The sequence below is a fragment of the Podarcis muralis genome, chromosome 9 (assembly GCF_964188315.1).
Source record: "Podarcis muralis chromosome 9, rPodMur119.hap1.1, whole genome shotgun sequence".
Lineage (NCBI taxonomy): Eukaryota > Metazoa > Chordata > Lepidosauria > Squamata > Lacertidae > Podarcis > Podarcis muralis.
The window spans coordinates 5,644,643-5,663,812 of record NC_135663.1 but is presented as its reverse complement, the minus strand read 5'-3'; the positions used below and the strand labels follow the sequence as shown (position 1 = coordinate 5,663,812).

The 19,170-nt window shown below is 47.4% G+C and overlaps 1 protein-coding gene across 5 annotated transcripts in view; it reads right to left on the bottom strand.

Moving 5' to 3' along the window:
• The window catches only part of SLC4A11 (solute carrier family 4 member 11), a 229,296-nt gene that overhangs the window by 74,457 nt on the left and 135,669 nt on the right, over nucleotides 1–19,170 (bottom strand). For 4 of the 5 annotated variants that reach the window (XM_077933725.1, XM_077933723.1, XM_077933726.1 and 1 more), the window contains exons 4-6: nucleotides 14,495–14,541; nucleotides 10,180–10,411; nucleotides 8,178–8,259 (exon numbers count right to left, since the gene is read on the bottom strand). In XM_077933725.1, coding sequence (XP_077789851.1) covers nucleotides 8,178–8,259; nucleotides 10,180–10,411; nucleotides 14,495–14,541 — 361 coding nt within the window. The remainder of the gene's footprint in view (nucleotides 1–8,177; nucleotides 8,260–10,179; nucleotides 10,412–14,494; nucleotides 14,542–19,170) is intronic. The other variant, XM_077933724.1, reaches the window with a different exon arrangement.

The window sequence follows — 19,170 nt, the reverse complement described above, 5'->3', positions numbered from 1 at the left end:
GTAAGAAGTTAAGACCCAAAAGACTGGGCCCATTTGAAGTCACGCAACAGGTCAACCCAGTGGCTTTCAGACTCCGGTTACCGAACCACATGAAGCTGCACCCAGTTTTCCACAGGTCGCTGCTGTCACCGTATAAAGGGGACAGAGAAGGGAGGGTGACTCGGGGACCAGCAATGGAGGAAAGGGAACAAAGCTACCATGTAGCGGAGATCCTCGATTCCAGGTGGAAGGGAGATCAAGTAGAGTATTTGGTAATGTGGGAAGGGGAACCGGAGTCGGAAAACACCTGGGTCATGGCGGAGGATGTCAATGACGAGGTTTTAATAGAAACTTTTCATCAGAGGTTCCCAAGTAAACCTCAGCCAGTGGCGAGGTTCAGGAGGGAATACTTTGCCACCACCGACGAAGAAGAGGAGTTGGAGGGGTTCACAGATTCCGAGGAGGAGGAGGAGTCAGCGAGCCAGAACGGAGACCGATGGAGGGAAATGTTCGAGACGTCTGAAGATGAAGAGGAGTCTTTTCAGGGTTTTACCTCCTCACCATCCAGAGGAGAGGGAACGGGAGGGGGTGAAGGGGGCCCTGGAGGGGAGGTGGATGTCAGGGAACTGCCATCGGAGGAACCGGTGGTGAAAGGGATCACACAGGCTGGGAGAGACTCAGCAGCGGAAGCAGGAACCAGCAGAGGGAGAGGTGGGTCTCTGGTGGAAGAGCTCACGCAGGCTGGGAGAGACTCAGCAGCTGAAGCAGGAACTAGCAAGGGGAGAGGTGGATCTCCGAGGGAAAGCGAGCAGGGGGGAGGGCTCAGGGACTCTTCCAGCGAGAGCAGTGGGGGGGGTATCTGAAGCTCCCATAGGGAGACCCACTCCTCGCCGGAAACTGTCACGCCGTGAGTCCAGAAGACGTGTTTCCGTTAAGGAGCTTTTATGCTGGAAACGATTCCGAAAGCAACCACTGTCGGAATCTGCAAGTGATTAGAGCAGCCATGTCTGAGGGGCTCTGTCACAGACAGAAGTTTGTGGGCTTGAACAAACTCTGAGGGACTGCGAATTTACGCACAAGCAGCTCATTATCCCATCACAGAAACGTACTGGGAGCTACTGTAGGTCATTCAAGACCGGTGCTATGTGGTCTCAGTGGCCGCCTCCAGTCACCAGTCTAGCTGCCGCATTCTGGATTAGTTGTAGTTTCCGGGTCACCTTCAAAGGTAGGCCCACGAGGAAAGTGTGTGATAACACAATTCCATCCAACCTGCCTGCGAAGAAGGCAATGCTAACCCTGAAGGAATTGCCAACGATGTCTTCCAATTTCCGAAGCAAACAAATCAGGATGAATGCTCGATATACACAGGAAGTGCCACTTCACAGAGAAAAAAATAAACCGTGGTTTCTTGGACAATTTCCCACACAGTGCATCTTAATGCCATATTTCAGGGGAATATTCTGAAAGAAAATCGACTGTACATTTCAAGCGGAGAGCAATGTCATAGAGAGAGAGAGCTAAGTTGAAGTCATCCATATTGGCAAGACAGTTTTTGCAGATACTATCCAGACTGTTCTCTGAAGGAATCTGTGCCAGCTGCAGAATTTGACAGATGGGCTTAGGAAGAAAAGCTTTGGGGCAAAGTTTATTTTGTGTGTGTGTGTGTGTGTGTGTGTGTGTGTGTGTGTGTGTGTGTGTATGCTTCAGCTGCTGCTGGTGCAAGGATCAGACTTTAATGGATTCCCTTTTGGGTGGCTTTGATTTTTCACGCCACAAGAGAAGACATCCTCTGCTCATTTGCAGGTTCTAATCAATTAATACCACCCTCTCAGAAGGCACTGTGTTGGCCTCTTTCTGTCTCAGGCTGTCCTTTGAAAACATGTTTTGTTATCATCTCTGCTGTCAACAAACAGAGCAGATCTGAAGTGTCGCCCGCAGAAGAGCAACGAGGGACGATGCGTTTGTGTTCATGCCCACGGTTGGGACACAACACATACGAGACACTTCCGGCTGCAAGGTCTTAAAAATAGAAGCAAGTTTTTCTTTCATCTGACAAACCACAAGTGCCTTAACATCTTTGCTGCTTGTACCCTGCATTTATAGTGTTTCTAATATATATAAATACACCCATACATAAAGGCACAATAACACATTGTCCAAAACAAAACAAAACTCACGGTGCTATTTAAAGCTTTTCTAAAACGCGGACAGTGGGGGGAGGATATGGGGGAAATAGTTTCTTAAGAGTCATCACTGCAATTAACGTATCCGCCGCTGTCCAGCAAAAATACATGCGGTTACTCTGATTAAAATAAGGCATACAAAAGCTCTCTCTCTCTGTGTGTAGAAAACTAACCAACATACTAGCAGAAAAAATTGGATATAAACCAATTTCTTGAGGCCTTCCTCAACCAAGTGCCCCCTCCAGATGTGTTGGACAACCAACATTTTGGGAGTTGTGGCCCAAAATGTCTAGAGGGCACTAGGTTGACGAAGGCTGCCACGGAAGGATGCATGACTCAGATGCTCTGTTACTCACTCCTCGCGGGCGGCTGCCTGCCTTCTGAAGAAGGGAACATCGGAATCGACAGCAGCTTGCCACATGCATTTAATTAACCAGAACCTTTGCTCCCTAAGAAATTCTCCCACATCAAAATATGGCAAGAGAGCAGGGACGCAAAGAGGTGTGTTGTGAATCTCACCAGCAAACGCCTCCCAGGAGAGAGGACTTTATATGAGGACGGTTGCCTTGTAGAAGGGATGGAGGGGGGGACCTTTTCGGCCGCCTTCTGGGGGCCGTGTTCAAGTGGTGGGCAGATGCAGAAGTGGGCCGAAAAACAAATGCACCCTTTGTGCAGTAGGCTAGTTGCTACGCAACCCACTCAAACCTCCATCCAAGGAAGCGAGATGCATTTTCAGAACTGGAGAACACATTTCAGCTAAAGAAAAACATACTCAAGGAGGCCACAAAACTGAGCAAGTAGGGGTTGCTGCTGGGAACGGAGTGAAGTCTGGAGAGGGTCCTGAGGGCCAGACAAATAGATCTGGGGGGCCACATCTGGCCTCAAGACCTGAGGTTCCCCAGGCCTGCCATATAACATTGTTGTAACGTCGTCGTCAAGCGTTCATGTTTTTCTACTCAGCCAAGACTTTCAGAACTGAAATTTTTTAAAGCTTATTCCTAGTGTGGGAATCTTCCCTTCCAAAGACGTGACAAAAACACAATTAGATGTCTGAGAGATAAGAATTGTGGGTAAACAGCCGCACTGGCTGGAACATTTTAGGAGAGGTGTGTGGGTGTTTGGGGTTGCTGTTTTTCGGGCAAAATGTACCTGCTCACCTGTGATTCATAGTGCCTGATTGAAGACAACCTCTATTAACACACGGGAAGGGTCTCATCATGAGTTTGCCCAAAGGGAGACCTTGGTGGGTGGCCGATAAGGTTCTCTATCCTCAAAGCAGAGATTTCACACATCACGTCAGAGTGTTTACCAATAGCACACGTCCTGGTCTCTCTTCTCTCCCCCCCCCCTCATATTGTTAATGCACCTTAAAAACATTCTTCTTTCTCTTATTCAATAGTGCATTGTACACATCACACGGATAATGTTCAGCGCCAAAGAAAATGCCAGATTCTGCAAAGCTCATAATGAGAAACTAATGAAGCTGAATCTTGTAACGGTCTTAAGACACAAATCTGCAGACGAAGCTAGACGACAACTAATAAAATATCTCTCTATCTAAAAACCCATTTCATTTTTCTGCTTTGTGACCATCTTAAACCACACTGACAAAACTCTACTGCAATACCTTCAGTAGAGAAATTCTATCATTTCAATGGGATAAGACAGTCAACAATTCAGATATTTTGTTCTGCAGCAGCTACATATATCCCTACATATGTTTCTGAGCACAATTCAAAATGTTGGTGCTGACCTTGAAAGCCCTAAATGGTCTCGGTCCTGTATACCTGAAGGAGAGTCTCCACCCCCATCGTTCAGCCCGGACACTGAGGTCCAGTGTTGAGGGCCTTCTGGCGGTTCCCTCATTGCAAGAAGTGAGGTTACAGGGAACCAGGCAGAGGGTCTTCTTGGTAGTGGCACCTGTCCTGTGGAACGCCCTCCCAGCAGATCTATTTTACTTTTAAAAGACAACTGAAGGCGGCCCTGTTTAGGGAAGTTTTTAAAGTTTGATGCTGTATTGTTTTTAATATTTGGTTGGAGTGGCTAGGGAAACCCAGCCAGATGGGCGGGGTATAAATAATATATTATTATTATTATTATTATTATTATTATTATTATTATTACTACTACTACTACTACTACATAGGGTGTGTTGCAGTAATTAAAGCCAGCTGGATAACTCAGCTGCTTAGAGCATGCTGCTGATAATGACAAGGTTGCAGGTTCGATTCCCGTGAGGGGAATCCTGATTCTATGATTCAAGGCCACTGTGCCCAACATCAAGAGCAGCGTTTCTAAAACTTGGGTCCCCAGCTGTTGTTGGACTACAACTCCTATAATCCCCTGTCAGCACACCGGGGATCATGGGAGTTGTAGTCCAAAACATCTACAGTGGTACCTCAGTTTTTTTCGTTTTTCTCCATTGACTTTGCCGACGGCCCTTTGCGCCTCGGTTGTCGAACGTTTCAGAAGTCTTCCGGTCTTCCGGAACGGATTACGTTCGACAACTGAGGTACCACTGTACAAAGCAACAGGTTGGGAAATTCTGGTCTGTACAGTACTGAGTTATATGGGCATAAGGTGTTTGCAGTGTTTGAGTGCATTTGTTGATTGACAGAGAGTAGCCCACTCTGTAGTTTATAAACAGCTCTGATTCTTCATTCTAAAGTTTATAGTTTATAATAGTTTGTTTCATGTAATGTGAGTGCTGTCCCTTGCCCTGGGATCTCTTGCAATAAAGGGTAGGCTGTAAACTCACTTAATAATAATTCTATCACATAAGAACATCCATTCTGCTGCTGCTCTCCTCCGACTCAAAGCCCTGAGACCTCAGCCCAGCCCATCTTTCCTGGAAAAGGCAAGCGAGCTCAGATTCTATTAGAAACTAATTGACCTAGACACACTCTTTGTCCTCACAATAGAGCATTCAGGGGGATCAACCAGCCAAGCACCAGCCAAATTATTATTTTTTTAAATGACTTTTCTTTTTCTCCAAGGAGGGGGAAAAACCCTACATCTGCGAGAGCTTGAAAGGTCAGAGTTTTTATTAACTCGAACGTGCTTTAAAAAGACATATATTTACAAAGCCTGTGTCATTTCAACCTCAAAGAAAGGATGCACAAAGCAAATTTAAAAGGTGATCGGGGAATAATTAATTCCTCCAGCATTCAACGTTCACCAAGGACCGTTGGTACAAAAGTCACAACATCACACAAACACACACAAAATATACATTTACAGTTAAATGTGCCTCATTTCCTTTCCCAATCACCAAAACGTGAACAACTTTTAGCTGCCGAAAATCAGTGAATGGAAAATTGTTAAGAATTGTATTCCTGTGTGGGTTCTGGTTTTGTGTTGGTTTTTTGCTTAACCATCACGATGAGACTATTTATTTTTTTTTTGCTTTTTTTGCATTAAGGCTACCCTGGTTAAAAGGGATGCGGGTGGCGCTGTGGTCTAAACCACAGAGCCTAGGGCTTGCCGATCAGAAGGTCGGTGGTTCGAATCCCCACCATGGGGTGAGCTCCCGTTGCTCGGTCCCTGCTCCTGCCAACCTAGCAGTTTGAAAGCACATCAAAGTGCAAGTAGATAAATAGGTACCACTCCGGCGGGAAGGTAAACGGCATTTCTGTGCGCTGCTCTGGTTCGCCAGAAGTGGCTTAGTCATGCTGGCCACATGACTCGGAAGCTGTACGCCAGCTCCCTCGGCCAATAAAGCGAGATGAGCACCGCAACCCCAGAGTCGGCCACGCCTGGACCTAATGGTCAGGGGTCCCTTTACCTTTACCCTGGTTAAAGGAACCTCGTACCCAGTTTGCAAGGTAATTCTCCCAATCAGATGGCCTTGCAAACACAAGATGCTTCCTTCTACAAAGGCCAGACATTGGTCCACCTAGTACAGAATCATTCAGAGCAGAGGTTTCCAAAGGGTTGCTTGCGGAAAAAGTCAAGACGGTTGACTCACTTGGCCATGGACACAACCCCTGATCATCACAACCAAAGCTGATAAAATTAGTGCCAGATTTACGAAGCAGGCTGGCAAGGCCAATGACGTCCGCAACGGAGTGGGTGCAGCCTCCTAATTCTTCCCCCCAAATAACTCCCTTTTTAAAGGGAAAAAAGTGGGCCTTTCTTAACCGGTTGGCCGAGGGCCCACAATTTCCATTGAACGGCACTGTTTTTGATAAAAGAAAAGAAAACGAAAGTTTGCCAAGTGGTCTGCCAAGACCCCCAGCAATTTTTAAAACGTTTGCATTAACTGCGAAGTTTGAGGGCTGCTCTTCTATGCAGATGAGCAATAGCTCTCCAGGGTTTCAGAAAGGATTATTTTCCCAGCCTTGTCTGGAGACGTTGGGATATCGAATGCAGGTGCTCTTCTGCCAAGTTATGGCCCATTTCCAACGCAGCTTATCAGGCAGAAATGTTCCAGGCTTTTGTCCCAGTTTACTTTCTTTTATATTTATATGGTGGGGTGGCATAACCTCCCCAGGTGTAAGAGGGAGAGGAAAGCCAGCAGCGCCTTTTGGGACTGGTAGGTTGGAAGACAGGAATAGCCAACTAACTAGCTCCGGTGGTAGAGCACGAGACACTCAATTTCAGGGTTGTGGGTTCGAATCCCAGGTTGGGCAAAAAGATTCCTGCATTGCAAACGGTTGGACTAGATGACCCTCATGGTTTCTTCAAACTCCGCTGTTTAAGGTTCTGTGAATTCTGTGGCTTAAGGAGCAGGAACATGATAGGAAGTGTGACTCCCTGGATTGGTTGTGAGAAGGGCAGATTGGTGGGGCAGTGCCCCATTTCTCCAAACAAACCGGCCCCCACTGGCTCAATTTCTATAGAGGGTTTATCCCAGCAGTTGGGGTGTGTGTGTTAATTTATGGGAGATAAAGAACGGCGCAGTATACCTGAAGGAGCGTCTCCACCCCCATCATCCAGTCTGGACACTGAGGTCCAGCTCCGAGGGCCTTCTGGCAGTTCCCTCACTGTGAGAAGCCAAGTTACAGGGAACCAGGCAGAGGGCCTTCTCAGTGGTGGCACCTGTCCTGTGGAACACCCTCCCACCAGATGTCAAGGAAATAAACAACTATCTGACTTTTAGAAGACATCTGAAGGCAGCCCTGTTTAGGGAAGTTTTTAATGTTTGAAGTTTTATTCTGTTTTTAATGTTCCCTCGAAAGCCACCCAGAGTGGCTGGGGAAACCCAGCCAGATGGGCGGGGTAGAAATAATAAATTATTAGTATTAGTATTATAAAGCAAAGAGGCGTTTGTGTGATTCTGTGGGGGAGGATGGGTGGAAAGTAAACTTCTTTTCTCCTGCTCTGGAGGGCCGGACTCGATCCAATGGCTTCAAGTTAGAAGAAAGGAGAGTCCTGCTAACCATCAGGAAGAATTTTCTGACAGGAAGAGCTAATTTGGCCGTAGGATGGAAGGTTGTAGACTCTCCTTCCTTGGAGGTTTTTAAGCAGAGGTTGGAGGGCCATCTGTCATGGATGCTTTAGCTGAAATTCCTGCATTGTGGGGGGTTGGACTAGATGACCCTCGCGGTCCCTTCCAACTTCCATTATTCTAGGACAAGATTTCCTAGTGGAGTAGTCCTTTTCACCAGAATTCTGCTTGCAAAAACACTGGATTTCAATTGATCTGTAGGGGTGGCCTGTTCTAAACTAACCCCAACCCCCTGGACACAGGACGCTATTGTATACCAAGTCAAGACAACTGTCCCATTTAGCCCAGTGCTGTCTACACTGGCCTGGCAGCAGCTGTCCAGGGTTTGAGGCTGGAGACATTCCTACCTAGAGGAGCTGAGGATTCAACTTGGGGGGGGGGGGGCTTCTGTGTGCAAAAGCAGATAATTTAGGACTGAGCTATAGCGCTTTCCCTCGGGAAACTTGCACGCAGAAAGGAGAAAAAGAAGATGGAGTCTGGTGATAAGAGCAAAAAAATATAGTGCCTGCCACACAGTTTGGACAGAGATGCTCTGGCAAGTTTCAACAGAAACATACTGTACTTACATGATACAAAGCCAGGACTGTTGATACTGTACCCCAGTGACTGTCGCTGTGACGCCCTGAATTGTATCTGACAAGAGGTGAACTGCAGAAAAGGGGGAGGAAGAGGAAATTAAATACATTTCGAATTATATTCAAGGACTATCATATATGGAATTACATCTTCATTCAGCCACAAACTATTATCCGAGCTTTTTAACAGGCCGGGTCGCTCTCAGCCGCTCAATGGTCTTGGTATAAAGAGATAAGAAGCATTTAAAAAAAAGGAAAATCTCAATGAAACACCATCCCTGAAAAACCCATTGCAGCTTTGAAGTGTGAAGTTTCAGCCTCTCTCGAGCTGAAAAGAAAAGAGGAACAATGGCTAATGTGGCTTGGTAGGTTTTCCGAGAGGGTAGGATCGGGTTATTCTCCCTGCTCGTTCCATTTTGCAACTTCCTGCTTAATTGGGAAACGAAACGTTCTGGCCAAGCACGGCTTGGACCGAAGACACAAGCGGTGTTATGGGAGACAAAAGCAGGGGAAAAATGCTGGAGGCTAACTCATATCAGAGAGGTTCCATCTGCATTAAATTATGTATATTATCATATTATCACTCCGTTTTCCAGGCAGCCAATCAGATGCTCACAGGAAGCCCTGACCCAAGACGGGGCCTTCTTAGTGGTGGCACCCTGGCTGGGGAATGCTCCTCCCACCCTCCCAAACATGGCTGGTGTCCCCTAAAACCCTTCCTCTTCCTCCAGAATTAGAAGACTATTGGGATCATCTAAAGCCATATCCACCCTACGGAGGAGGTGGGGTTGCGGGCTTCATGGGCCCCCCACACGATTGGGGGGATTCCTGGCCTTGTCACCCCCTGGCCGGCCAATCAGCTGGCTCAGGGGGCGTGCCCTCCCCTATTTAAGGCAGGACACGGCCGGGGATCTCCCTCTTTTCCCGCCTCCCAGCTGTTCCTGCTTTCCCCACCCTCCCACCCTATAAGGTTTTTGTTCCTTGACCTTGCAATGGACCTTGGTTGGTCCCTGTTGAGGGGCCTGGTAGGAATTTTTCCACTTAGCAAACTGGCACCAGCCACTTGGTTTTTGCCTAAAGGTAAAGGTAAAGGTACCCCTGCCTGTACGGGCCAGTCTTGACAGACTCTAGGGTTGTCCGCTCATCTCACTCTATAGGCCGGGAGCCAGCGCTGTCCGGAGACACTTCCGGGTCATGTGGCCAGCGTGACATCGCTGCATCTGGCGAGCCAGAGCCGCACACGGAAACGCCGTTTACCTTCCCGCTAGTAAGCGGTCCCTATTTATCTACTTGCACCCGAGGGTGCTTTCGAACAGCTAGGTTGGCAGGCGCTGGGACCGAGCAACGGGAGCGCACCCTGCCACGGGGATTCGAACCGCCGACCTTTCGATCGGCAAGTCCTAGTCGCTGAGGCTTTAACCCACAGCGCCACCCGCGTCCCGCCTACCTCAAAGCAAATCGCCACAACGATTTTTGCCTACCTCAAAGCAATGGTTTTTGCCTACCTCAAAGCAAATCGTCACAACTTTCTGGGTATCAGCGGTTAGGCATTGGTATTGGTATTGTTTTGTAGAGGGTAGTCAGGTAAAGGATTCCTGGGTGCGTAGCCCTGTCCGAAGCTTGGGGAGGTTGAGGGCCTAAGACACCCCCTATCGGTGACCCCGGGGGAGTTCCTAGTTGATGTGCATCAGCAGGACTCCCCCTTCTGGTGGTTAACCCTTCCCGGACTTCAAGCGGATGGGCTGAAGTTCGATAGTCGGGTAGGACCAGTGCCTAAGCCAGTACCGTTCATCACCTGTAACCAATAAAGTTGTGGCCTTATTTAGGCCATTCACCTTAATAATTGTGTCATTATTTCCACGGGGGGGGGGGGGGGCGAGAACTCGCCACGCAACTCTGTGCTGTCGACACTGACTGGCAGTGCGTCTCCAGGGCTTCGGACGCTCAACCTCTTTCAGCTCAGGCAAATAGGAAGAACTAAGAGGTCTCTCACCATTCCCTTCTCTGGGGGCCCCCGAATCGGTGAATAAAGTGCTCATGATTTTGTCAAAGTTGCAGCTGGGCTCCGCGTTGTCAGAGTCCTCCGCAAAGTGTTTCAGCATCTCCCGCAGGACGTCATCCAGGGAGGTTGCCGTCTCGTCCAGGATGATGCTGGCTCTGGCGAGGAACCCGTCGAGGTCGCGGTGAGCTCTGACCTCTTCCTCGAAATTCTTTAACTTTAGGTACTGCAACGGAAAGGCGACGCCTGAGAAACGTTTCCCTAGCAATGAGAGATTCATTCTGCTCCATATTTCTAAATTTCTTTTTAACTCAAACCAAATTTTTTTCATAATTATATAAGTTTATATTTCATGATGTTAACCATATTCCCTAAATACTTAACCTTTTTATGGACTTTTATCTCAATAAAAAGGTAAAGGTACCCCTGCCCGACAGGGCCAGTCGTGTCCGACTCTAGGGTTGCGTGCTCATCTCGCTCTAGAGGCCGTGAGCCAGCGCCGTCCGAAGACACTTCCGGGTCACGTGGCCAGCGTGACGAAGCTGCTCTGGCGAGCCAGCACCAGCGCAGCACACGGAAACGCCGTTTACCTTCCCGCTATAAAGCGGTCCCTATTTATCTACTTGCACTTTGACGTGCTTTCGAACTGCCGCGGGGATTCGAACCGCCGACCATACCTAGGCAAGTCCTAGGCACTGAGGTTTTACCCACAGCGGCACCCGCATCCCTCAATATTTCAATATATATCTCAATATTTTGCTCTAAATCCTTTTTTCCTTCTTCCTTCAACTTTTTGACTAGTAGTTTAGTTTTGTTCCAATTTAGTTTAAATCCTGCCACTTCCCCAAATTTCTGAATCTTTTCTATTACATTATCCAAGGTAAGAGACTTTCTGCTGTTTATCAGGCAATGGCTTTTCCCACCTGCCTTGCCCCACCCTAAAGCCCTAGCAGCCTTTCCCAGACCATAACAAAAGCAGCTGAGAAAGAGAGAAGAGAATATTTTTTAAAAATACAATTTCATAAGTTGCGTGTCCTTGCTCCTCGCCAACGAGTTATGCAAACATCACTTTGAAACAGTCAGGTGCATGCTCATTTCATTCAAGGAATATGAAGCCAGGCGGAGGTCTTCAGGAGCTCAACCCAGATAGGAAGAAGTTGATTTATATTTTTATTTTAAACGAGGCTTAAGAGGTTCTGCGCAAGTCACTCTCCTTCGGCCTCAGTTCCCCAACTGCTTAACGTGAGCGGACAAAGTTCCATCTCCCAGCAGAGGTAAAGGTAAAGGGACCCCTGACCATTAGGTCCAGTCGTGGCCGACTCTGGGGTTGCGGCGCTCATTTCGCTTTACTGGCCGAGGGAGCCGGTGTACAGTGTACAGTGTACAGGTCATGTGGCCAGCATGACTAAGCCGCTTCTGGTGAACCAGAGCAGCGCACGGAAACACCGTTTACCTTCCCACTGGAGCAGTACCTATTTATCTACTTGCACTTTTGACGTGCTTTCAAACTTTTAGATTGGCAGGAGCAGGGACCGAGCAATGGGAGCTCACCCCGTCACGGGGATTCGAACCGCCAACCTTCTGATCGGCAAGCCCTAGGCTCAGTGGTTTAACCCACAGCGCCACCCGCGTCTCTCCCCAGCAGAGGCACAAGACGACAAAGAGGGCAGACCCTGAAAAACACCTGGTCTCTGCCTTTCATTTTGAATGCCCACCATCTAGGATGGAGCAGGAATCCCCTGCCAGCTCCCCCCTCGGGCACAAAGAGCAAGTGCCTTCCTCTCCACCCAGCAAGCAGATAAGCGCCTTATGGGATTTCATGCGTTCCTTGCGCATAAGCTGCCATAGCCGTCGAGTGCGGAAGGAAGAGCCTGGGATAGGTTAACAGGCAGGAATATACATCAAAGGCATCGCCCCCTTCGAGGGAGTGGGCTGCAGTGGAAGAATGTCGGCAGAAAAGATGAAAGCTTTAGGAAGGCTGCTTTCATTTGCCAGGCTGCGGAGCTGGCACCGGTGCTTTTAAAACAGGAAATCTAACTTTCCTTTACGGTAATTATGCAGTCATCGCAGCACCATTCGTTGGCAGGGGGCAAATGTTACTATAGCTATACCAAGTCGTAAATAAATACTGGCATCAGCCAGCCAGGATGGGGCACGAGGGGCCTGTGGAGAGGGCAACCGAGCTATAATTCATATGTCAGGAAGCGTGATTGCGCTTAAAGTGGAACATGCTTTGTTCTGGAACAGACCACTGGGCTCCTCTACCTCAGTGTTGCCTACATAAAGGGATGGGGAAACCTGTGGTCTTCAGGATGCTCTGAGACTACAACTCCCATCATTCCTGCTCACTGGGCATGCTGGCTGTGGCTGATGGGAGATGGAGCCTTTCCAAGCTGGAACTGAGAGCCTTCTGCACAAATATGCTCTGTGATTTGCCAGTATCAGACTCAGCCCAACGTAAGGAGAAGCCTGCCTTCTCTTCGGAATAAGTAACCAACAATTAAACCCCTGTGTTGCAAACAATTATCAGTAATATCCAAGGCAACACAATGACCAAGTAAAGGTAAAGGTAAAGGTACCCCTGCCCGTACGGGCCAGTCTTGCCAGACTCTAGGGTTGTGCGCTCATCTCACTCTATAGGCCGGGAGCCAGTGCTGTCCGCAGACACTTCCGGGTCACGTGGCCAGCGTGACATCGCTGCTCTGGCAAGCCAGGGCAGCACACGGAACACCATTTACCTTCCCGCTAGAAAGCGGTCCCTATTTATCTACTTGCACCCGAAGGTGCTTTCGAACTGCTAGGTTGGCAGGCGCTGGGACCGAACGACAGGAGCGCACCCCGCCGCAGGGATTCAAACTGCCGACCTTTTGATCGGCAAGTCCTAGGTGCTGAGGCTTTAACCCACAGCGCCACCTGCGTCCCAAGTAATGACCAAGTACAACAATGCAATATCAATATAAACTCTTTATATAGTCTATACGGAACATTGAACAATATGAGAAACCAAATAAACAGAAATCTTATAAATCTCTGAAAGTCACTAAATGGGCACTCTTCGTGGATTCTCTTCAAAACATAGAACCGAATAACTTTATGACCACTGCTCCATAGATATTGTTGTTATACCATTCCATTCACCATATAGATGGGTTTATGACATACTTCTGTATCGTTCTGCTGTGCTGAAGAAGAATTCCACGAAACAGGGGGTATATCTGGAATCACTGTTCACTACGTCTGTTTTTGGACCACTTCGGCAGCGTTGGACGTCATAATACAAAGCTTTACGGCTTGTTTTCATCAGATAAGAATCTGACCCATTGGTTCTTTCAGAGACTTGCATAGTCTACAAAAACTTTCAGAGACTTATAAGACTTATGTTTATTTGGTTCTACGTTCTCTTCCGGAATGGCAGAGGCGGTGAATGTTTTTGAGCTCAGGGGCCGCATTCGCTTCTGGGCAACTTCTCAGGGGCCGCATGGGCAGCGGTGGGTGGGGCCAGAGGGAAAAATGGGTGGAGCACCTTTGTGCAGTAGGCTATTTTTGGCACACCCACACACCCCTCTCTGATCTTTCTCAGATGCACTGCCAGAGTTCAAAGGCGTATTCCAGGCAGGCAGAAACCCTCAAAAAAGGTGCAAAGGCTGAGGAGGGAAGAATCTTGACGGCAAGGGAAAAAAGCAGCTAAGAGAGCCCACAATTGACCCCTGGGTCTGGGGGCCTCTTGTAAGGCAGGAATACCCTGTCAGACAGGTGACATATAAATAATAAAACCAGTGTGAGCCAGTGTGGTGTAATGGTTAAGAGTGGTGGACTCGTAATCTGGTGAACCGGGTTCGCGTCTCCGCTCCTCCACATGCAGCTTCTGGGTGACCTTGGGCCAGTCACACTTCTCAGCAGTATCTCAGCCTCACTCACCTCACAGAGTGTTTGTTGTGGGGGAGGAAGGGAAAGGAGAATGTTAGCCGCTTTGAGACTCCTTTGGGTAGTGAAAAAGCGGGATATCAAATCCAAACTCTTCTTCTTCTTCTATTATTATTATTATTATTATTACCATCCCCAGCATCATCAGAGGGAGAAGTACTGCACTAAGGAGAGTGAAAATCATTATTATTTCAGAAGAACATCAAATTTTAGGGATTTAGGTGAACAGATTTTTAGATAAAGCAAGAGACACACATTTCCTCTACTCTACGGAAAAGGGAATGGCTGGACAAAGGCTAAACACCTTTCTTTCTGCGCTGATAGTGTGTTAAAGGCAAGTTATTCTTAAAAGACAACAATAATAAATAAAGACAATTGTACCTACTTTTCTTGATGTGTGTAATAAAACGCACCCAGCGCCTTCGCTTTCTGCTGGAAAAGAAGAGGAAAAGTTGCAATTTTAGGTTCGCAACACACCTAGGGGGGAAATCCCAGCTTTGTGACCCATGTTTTCGTATTTAAATGTTCATCCCATTTCATCTCAGAAAGGCCAGCTACTGGGCCAGACAACACATTATGGCGTTTGAGAGCTCTTGGTGAAATTTTCTTTCTGCGGAAGCAGCTTTGATTTGGGTTGAGCCATGGGGCAGCGGGCTCTGACCCTTCTCCGATGCGCTGCGCCCCCAAATCTGGTCTACTCCAACCCGCTGCTAACCAGGAATCTGAACCCTCGCATTCCATGGTTAATAACAGCTTGGTGGAGAACTGATCAGGATCTCCACCACCACTAGGTCAGAGCACACCTGGAGTCCTGCGTCCAGTTCTGGGGGACCCCAATTCAAGAAGGATATTGACAAGCTGGAAGGTGTGCAGAGAAGGGCAACCAAGATGATCAAGGGTCTGAAAACCAAGCCTTATGAGGAACGGTTGAAGGAGCTGGGGATGTTTAGCCTGGAAAAGAGGAGACTGAGTGGAGATATGAAAACCACCTTCAAATATCTCGTAGAAGAGGGAGCAAGCTTGTTTTCTCCTGCTCTGGAGGGCAGGACTTGACCCCATGGCTTCACGCTACAAGAAAGGAGATTCCGACTGAACATCAGGAAGAACTTTCTGGCAGTAAGAGCAGTTTGACAGTGGAACGGACCCCCTTGGAAAGTGGTGGACTCTCCTTCCTTGGAGGTTTTTCAGCAGAGGTTGGGCGGCCAAGTGTCATAGATGCTTTCGTTTAGATTCCTGCATTGCAGGAGCCTCAGTAGTGGCGGAGTTATGGGTGTGCAGGAGGGATGGCTCGCCCCAGGCGGCACTGGACCTGCAGGGCATCTGAGCCGCCAGGGCGGCTGTCTACCAGCTCCATCTGGTATGTAGGCTGAGACCCTCCCTGCCTGTGGACTGTCTCACCAGAGTGGTGCATGCTCTGGTTATCTCCCGCTTGGACTACTGCAATGCGCTCTATGTGGGGCTACCTTTGAAGGTGACCCGGAAACTACAACTAATCCAGAATGCGGCAGCTAGGCTGGTGACTGGGGGCGGCCGCCGAGACCATATAACACTGGTCCTGAAAGACTTACACTGGCTCCCAGTACGTTTCCAAGCACAATTCAAAGTGTTGGTGCTGACCTTGAAAGCCCTAAATGGCCTCAGCCCAGTATAACTGAAGGAGCGTCTCTACCTCCATCGTTCACCCCGGACACTGAGGTCCAGCGCCAAGGGCCTTCTGGCGGTTCCCTCACTGCGAGAAGTGAGGTTACAGGGAACAAGGCACAGGGCCTTCCTGGTAGTGGCACCCGCCCTGTGGAACGCCCTCCCAGCAGATGTGAAGGAAATAAACAACTATCCAACTTTTAGAAGACATCTGAAGGCAGCCCTGTTTAGGGAAGCTTTTAATGTTTGATGCATTACTGTATTTTAATATTTTGTTGGAAGCCGATCAGAGTGGCTGGGGAAGCCCAGCCAGATGGGCGGGGTATAAATAATAAATTATATTATATATATTATATCTTTCCCGGCTGGAGGGCGCCCAGGAGGGATATGACGGCTTGGACTCCCTGCAGGCGCAGCGCTGCCCAAAAAAGCAGCACAGGGCTGGCACACACCTGGGACACAACCACTTCGGCCAGTGCCGGATTTACGTATAAACAAGCTATAGCTTAGGGCTCCACTCTCTTGGGGGCCCCAAAAAAAATTAAAGGAAAAAAACCTAGATGTACATTTCCGAAATAGAAGATAAAAAAGAAATGAAATAAAGCCTACCTACAACAACAGTGTTTTGTGTTGTGTAGGCTCCTATGATGTAAGTCATGGGCCCCGCCTGCTAGCCTGCTCCCTAAAATATCACTGGTTTGCTCATTTCTATATATAGGGTGCCTACATTCTGCATGTGCAAATGGCTTGAAATACCTAATAGATCCATTAATTACCAGATAGCATATATTCAACACAAAAAACATTGGCAATTTGTTGCTGACAAAGGACAGCTGGACATATAATAAAGGGCCCCATTACCTTCAGTAGCTTGGGGCCACATCAAACCTAAATCTGGCCCTGCCTCGCCCCCATGACATAGAGCTCGCATGCCTCCCCAAGGCACCGGAAGGACTTTCTAAGTCGCTGGCCCTCAGGATCCCTTCCAACTCTTCTACAATTCCATGATTCCATGCTTCTTATAAAACGAAAATGACTGAGAGGTCCGCACACGGAGCTCCAAGGATATGTCCCTTTTTATTGCATTGATGATGATTCACGCTCACGGTGCTTTCAAGGCAGTTAGAAGCAACGCTACTTTTAACCAGCCCTTTGGTTGACATGATTGACATCCTATACCCTTTTAAAATGTGGCTCTTTTGGGGGGCCTGTGTGCGTTACTGGGTTATTGTATTCATTTTGATTTTATATATTGTGATCGTTTCTGTGAACCGCCCTGAGAGCTCTGGGTATAGGGCGGTATTTAAATTAAATAAATAATAAAAATAAAATAATAATACTGCACCTACAAAGGTTTTGGGGCAGACACAATGATTTGTTTCCAGTCAGGACATGCCTCTCACTCGCTGCTGAAATCCTTCAACTCCTTATAGCACCTGTTTCCGGCTTTCAATCCCCACCCATTCCTGGCTATTTTTTATTTTATTTTTTGCACTATAGGCTCCTCAAGATGCAGAAACTCTGAGGAAGCATTGCAGAACCACTAATATAGCAGATTGCAGGGGGCTGGGCTGGATGACCCGTCGGACCCCTTTCCAACTCTACATTTCTATGATCTATGATGACAGGCCGGCCTTCACAGCTTTCCCGTGTGAAGCGGTAATGTACGTTTTGGCCCCGTTTGAAGAACGATCGCATGCCAGCCATTCCGGGCCAATACAGATGCTCCTGACCTCATGCACTTCTTATTGTTTCATAAATACAGTTTCTTTAAAAAAACCCACCAGCCTCTCATGACATGCATTAAATTCCTAGGGATTGCAACCGGCTATTCATCAGCCCTGCAGCAAAAATGCCTGCCACTTGCCGAAGAAATATTGAAGCGAATATGCTGACAGGAGCAGAACTGCTAAGCACAGTCTTGTCTTGTCTTCCTTCAGAGAAGAACATACATTCCCCCCCCTCCTATTATCTTAAAAAACAACAACACAAACTGATGTGGAGAAATCCAATAAAAATATGCAAATAATTAGATGGAATGCAAGAGGAATCTAGCATGGCTTTGCTGACGAATCAAAATCTGCCTTCTCAAAACCTGAGTGGCAGAATGCCCACGCCATTAGTGTAATTATATGCTGACTGGGGCATGAAATTTATGAAGGATTTGGGGGGTGGGGGGTAGAAATGCCTTTGTGGCCCAAGTTTCAGGGGGGTTAAAAAGACCAACTTGCTTCTTTAATTCATCAATGGGCAAGTTGGGAGAACCAGATTTAAAATTAGGGAGAGATGAATGGGGAACATTGGAAAGATGCCTTATGCAGAGGCAGGTGGTCAGTCTTCTTCCTATGCCATAAGAATGGAAGAAGAGTCCTGCTGTGGCCGCCAAGACCACATAACACCAGTCTTGAAAGACCTACACTGGCTCCCAGTACATTTCCAAGCACAATTCAAAGTGTTGGTGCTGAGCTTTAATTTTTTTTTTTTAAAGATATTTATTAAAGTTTCAACAAAAAACAAATTTCACAACACAAAATAGAAAAAGAAAAAACACCATACAAACAACAACAAAACACAATAAAAAACCCATCATAAAAGACAAAAAAGAAAAAAACATAAAAAAGAAAAAAGCCATTTTCTTAGATATTATTCTCATAGTCCTCTTTCTGGACTCCCTCACATCTCCCTTTTCTGTGTTCCCTTTTACAAAATCTTGTTCAGCAATACCTCACCTTTTTTCAAATCTTAATTCATATTATACACTTCAACTATTATGCCTCTATTCTTCCCTCCACTTTTTCATATTGTTTAGGTTTGACATAATATTATTCTGACTTCACCTTTGTTCTGTATATCATTTTTGCATAGCTTTTAACTATATCACTAATACCATACTATCTTTATATCCCGCATCATTCTAACATTCATGCAGTTTACAATGCTTTTGCAAATATAGTCTTTAAATTTCTTCCAGTCCTCCTCCACTAGCTCTTCTCCCAGGTCTCGGATTCAAAGTGTTGGTGCTGAGCTTTAAAGCCCTAAACGGCCTCAAAGGTCCAGTATACCTGGAGGAGCGTCTCCACCCCCATCGTTCAGCCCGGACACTGAGGTCCAGAGCCGAGGGCCTTCTGGAGGTTCCCTCACTACGAGAAGTGAGGTTGCAGGGAACCAGGCAGAGGGCCTTCTCGGTAGTGGCACCTGCCCTGTAGAACACCCTCCCATCAGATGTCAAAGAAATAAACAACTATCCAACTTTTAGAAGACATCTGATGGCAGCCCTGTTTAGGGAAGTTTTTAATGTTTGATGTTTTGTTGTGTTTTTAGTATTCTGTTGGGAGCCAGCCAGAGCCGTTGGGGAAACCCAGCCAGCTGGGCGGGGAATGAATGAATGAATATTACAGTCATACCTCAGGTTACAGACGC